General features: G+C 54.7%; 1 protein-coding gene across 1 annotated transcript; it reads right to left on the reverse strand.

Annotated features, from left to right (window-relative positions):
- Nucleotides 1–378: 378 nt before the first annotated feature.
- Nucleotides 379–4237, reverse strand: LOC116512409 (uncharacterized protein K02A2.6-like; the record flags this gene model as incomplete). Its single annotated transcript, XM_032222879.1, has 3 exons — nt 1594–4237; nt 1145–1557; nt 379–988 (listed from the first exon to the last, which is right to left on the reverse strand). Coding segments are annotated over exons 1-3 (3228 nt in total), but the record flags the coding sequence as incomplete, so codon positions are not given.
- Between the last annotated feature and the right edge of the window lie 210 nt (nt 4238–4447).

Raw genomic sequence — 4447 nt, forward strand, 5'->3', positions numbered from 1 at the left:
CAATTGATCCAGGTGGCGTCTCCATTGGGATCCATCAGCCAATTGGACCCTGAAAGAACAGGGGCCGGTCAGGGCAACGATAGCACCAGGCACCCATTTTGGTTCCCCCGTAAAAGACCGAGCCCACACTAGATCCCCTAGCTTAAAGGACCGGGGAGGGAGGACCCCCAGATTGCTCGGCTGATCCCCTGAATAGAGCGGATGAAGCCTATCCAGGGGAGTCCGCAGACGCCTGCCCATCAACAGCTCCGCGGGGCTTTTGTTGGTAGTTGGGCAGGGGGTGGAATGTTGGCTTAGCAGGTAAGCCGCCACCCTTGCCTGCCAGTCGCCCCGGTCCATGCGGCTCAGTGCCTCCTTAGCTGAGCGGACCGCCCGTTCTGCCCGGCCATTGCTGGCCGGGTGATACGGGGCTATGGGCGCATGCCGGATCCCTTGCTCGGCCAAAAACTCCTGGAAAGTGGTGGATGTGAACTGGGGCCCATTGTCCGAGACCACCACGTCCGGCAACCCATGGGTTGCGAACATTTTCCGCAGGGCCCTGACCGTACTCTCGGCTGTGGTAGAGCCCATGAGGACTAGCTCCACCCACCGAGAGTAGGCATCCACCACTACTAGGAAATTCTGGCCGTGGAAAGGACCGGCGAAATCGATGTGGAGGCGAGACCATGGGCCTCTCGGAGCCTCCCACTCACGAGCAGGCCCGGCTGGGGGGTTGGGCCTGGATAATTGACAGGTCGTGCAGCGGCCTACATGGGCCGCTATCTCTGTGTCCAGCAAGGGCCACCAGACATAGCTACGGGCCAATGCCTTCATCCGTGCTATGCCCGGGTGGTCCTTGTGGAACAGATCCAGAACTAGTGGCCGGAGTGCGGTGGGGATCAGCACCCGATCCCCCCAGATGAGACATCCCCCGTGGAGGGAGATCTCCGCCTGGCGATGTTTAAAGGGCTGGAAGCCCTCTGCCACTTTGTCCGTTGGCCATCCTCTTAGAACCCAGGAAGAGACCTGGGACAAGATCGGATCGGCCTTTGTGTGGGCCGCTACGTCCGCGGCAGAGAGTGGGAACCCGGAGTCGGCAATGGATAGGACAGAGAGAGAGGGAACGGGGGCGGTGTCCGTCTCCGGGAGTGGGCAACGGCTGAGGGCATCTGCATGCCCTAACTGTTTGCCCGGACGGTACAGCAGCGTATAAGAATACGCTGCGAGGAACTCCGTCCAGCGAGTCATGCGGGGAGATAGGATGGAGGGGGTCGGCTTGTCCCCCGCCAAAAGCCCAAGGAGTGGCTTATGGTCGGTGACAAGGGTAAAGTGCCGACCGTAGAGGTAGTCGTGGAACCTCTTAATCCCGGACACTGCAGCCAGAGCCTCCTTGTCGATCTGACTGTAATTGCGCTCCGCCGAGGAGAGTGTCCGGGAATAAAAGGCCACAGGGGCTTCTGAGCCATTAGGGAGGATATGGCTCAGGACAGCCCCTACTCCGAATGGGGAGGCGTCACACGCCAACGTCAGAGGCATCCCATCATGATATTGAATGAGGACTGCCGATGACGTCAGTGTCTCTTTGACAGCCGCGAACGCATGCGCTTCGCGGCTTCCCCAGCGCCAGGCCGCGGATCGGTCGAGCAACCGATGCAGCGGCTCGGCTAGTGACGCCTTGTGAGGAATGAAGGGGGCGTAAAAATTGAGCAGCCCTAGGAACGCCTGTAGCTCCGCCCTGGAGGTGGGAGCAGGGGCGTTCTTAATGGCGGCAATTTTAGAGGGTGTAGGGTGAATGCCTTGGGCATCTATTAAGAAGCCCAAGAATTCTACCCTAGGGACAGCAAATGAGCATTTGCTGCTTTTTAATTTTAATCCCGCGCCCCTGAAACGACAGAGGACCTTCCTTAATACTTCGATGAGTTCTGAGCGGCTCGTAGCAGCGATCAGAACGTCATCGAAATATGGAACTACCCCCGGAAGTCCATGGAGCAGGCGCTCCATGAGACTTTGGAAGATCCCCGGGGCCACGGATACGCCGAATTGTAGGCGGCGACAACGAAAAGCCCCACGATGGGTGACGATGGTCTGGGCAGCCGCCGCATCGTCATCCACCGGGAGCTGTTGATAGGCTTGCGCCATATCCAGTTTGGCAAATATGCAACCCTGCCCCAGGGAATGGAGCAGGTGTTGCACTACAGGGACTGGATAGGGGTTTGCCTGAAGGGCCAAGTTGATCGTCGACTTGTAGTCGGCGCAGATTCTCACCGAGCCATCCGGCTTGACCGGAAGAACTATGGGTGTCTCCCATGGAGCATGATCGACTGGCTCGATGACACCCTGCGCCAACAATTTGTCAAGTTCGGCGTCAACCTTGGCCCTTAAGGCAAAAGGCACCCTGCGGGCTTTCAGCCTAATAGGAGCAATCTGAGGATCTAAGCTAAGGGAGATGGGGGTTCCCTTATAACACCCAAGCTGTCCATCAAACACATCAGAGAACTCCTGTAGGACGTCCTCAATTGTTGAAGTTTTTACTTGGTGTACCCCCCCAATGGACAGTCCCAGTGCCTCAAACCAGTCAAGGCCAAGAAGAGCCGGCAAATCATTTTTAACAATGATGATTGGCAGCTCTCCCTCAAACTTGCCATACCTAACGGGAATAGGAAAGGATCCCAGAACAGGGATCAACTTTCCTTGGTAATCCCTTAAGAGTACCCGGGAGGGGGCTAACTTATTTTGGGAAACTGTAGGGCAGAGATAGGAGAACATGTCCCATGACAATAACGATCGGGAGGAGCCAGAGTCCACCTCCATCTGGCAAGGCTGACCTGCCAGGTGGACATTGGCTGTAATTTTTCGGTTGCCTGAAGAGGCCTGATTGATGGAAGTCTCCACTTCCTGCGGTTCGGAAACAGTGTGGCAGTCATCTCCTCTGCGAGCTGGTTTCGTGGGCTGCTGGCGGCGCTGTTGCTGCTTGGTTCTCTCAGTAGCTTGGAAGAAGGCAGGGGCCGGCAAAGAGGCTCGGCACACTTGGGCGAGGTGCCCCTGCCTCTGACAACGGCGGCAGATTGCGTTTTTGAATTGGCAGGTTTGGCGGTCGTGGCGGCCTCCGCAGCTAAGGCAAGGCACCCTGGCGTTTTGCGGTGCGGCTGTAGATAGAGCAGGTGGCTTCCGCCGTGGTTGGGCACGGACTTGGTCGATGTTGTCTTGCTCCCGGACCTCACAAGGTGTAAAATCATCATAGTCAATGTCATGCACTTGTGAGGCCGGTGCCGGGTTAGTTGACAGCTGTAGCCTCTCCAAATCTGCTGTTGATTGCTCAGAGAGCTCAGCTGCTCTGGCGATCTCGACTGCCTGGAGAAGTGTAATGTCGTGATGGCGGAACATGCGGCTTCTTAAGTGTACATCCCGCACTCCGCACACAAACTGTTCGACTAGATTTTCTTCTAGGTTCGAAAAATCGCACTGGGCCGCCACAGTGCGCAGCGCTTCCAAAAATTGACTGATAGTCTCCCCCGGCTTCTGTACTCGTCTCCTGAACGCGAAGCTGCGGGCAATTTTGGACGGTGTTGGGGCATAGTGCCCCTTCAATTTCGCCATCAAGTTGTCCCAGCCCAATTTGTATGCGGGTCTGGGAGCAGCCATAGCTCGGGCTGAGGCAAACATTGAGGGTTCGCAGCATGATAAAAAGAAGCTGCACTTCTCCTCATCCGTTTGAGCCTGATTTTTGGTAGCGATTAAATAAGTTTCAAAGCGCTCCATGAATCCTTCCCAGGATTCACCGGCGGAGCCGAAAGGAGCGAAAGGCGGTAATGGATTCATATTGATTAAGCTCACTTGTGAGGAGCGGAGTGACTGAGATCGTGACAGGAAATTTTTCCCTCAGCGTTCGGTGCTGGCGCGGACAGCGACTTACAGCAGCTAGCTGAAATAATTTCTCTGTTCTTAACCTAGGCTTGCGTGGAATCGCCGGATCCCACCCTCGTCGCCAGTTTTATGTATTGACGGAGGGACGACGCGAAGCCAGGGTTTCAACTTAACAGAACTCTTTATTCAGTGCAGGCGATTCAAAGAACGAAAACTCGCGCCAAGGTATTTATACTATTTTTAAACCAATCACCGGCCAGGGACGAGACAGCAACAGCTGACGTCAGTCCCTCGGCCAATCAACAATAACATTACGTCGGCAACACCCTCTGGAGCTCTCAGCCACTCAGAGAGCCAGAGGGTGTTACTGACAGCAAGAATAATTAACCAATACTTAACACTAACAAGTCTAATTTTCTGAGATTGTGGATTTGGAGTTTTCATGAGCCGTAAGTCATAATCATCACGATTATGACAAATCACAGCTTGAACTATCTTGCTTTGCACGTAATGAGTCTATCTCATAGATTAGTTTCACCTTTTAAGTTGCATTACTGAAATAAATAAACTTTTGCATGATATTCTAATATTTCAAGTTTCACCT

The sequence above is a fragment of the Thamnophis elegans genome, chromosome 8 (assembly GCF_009769535.1).
Source record: "Thamnophis elegans isolate rThaEle1 chromosome 8, rThaEle1.pri, whole genome shotgun sequence".
NCBI lineage: Eukaryota > Metazoa > Chordata > Lepidosauria > Squamata > Colubridae > Thamnophis > Thamnophis elegans.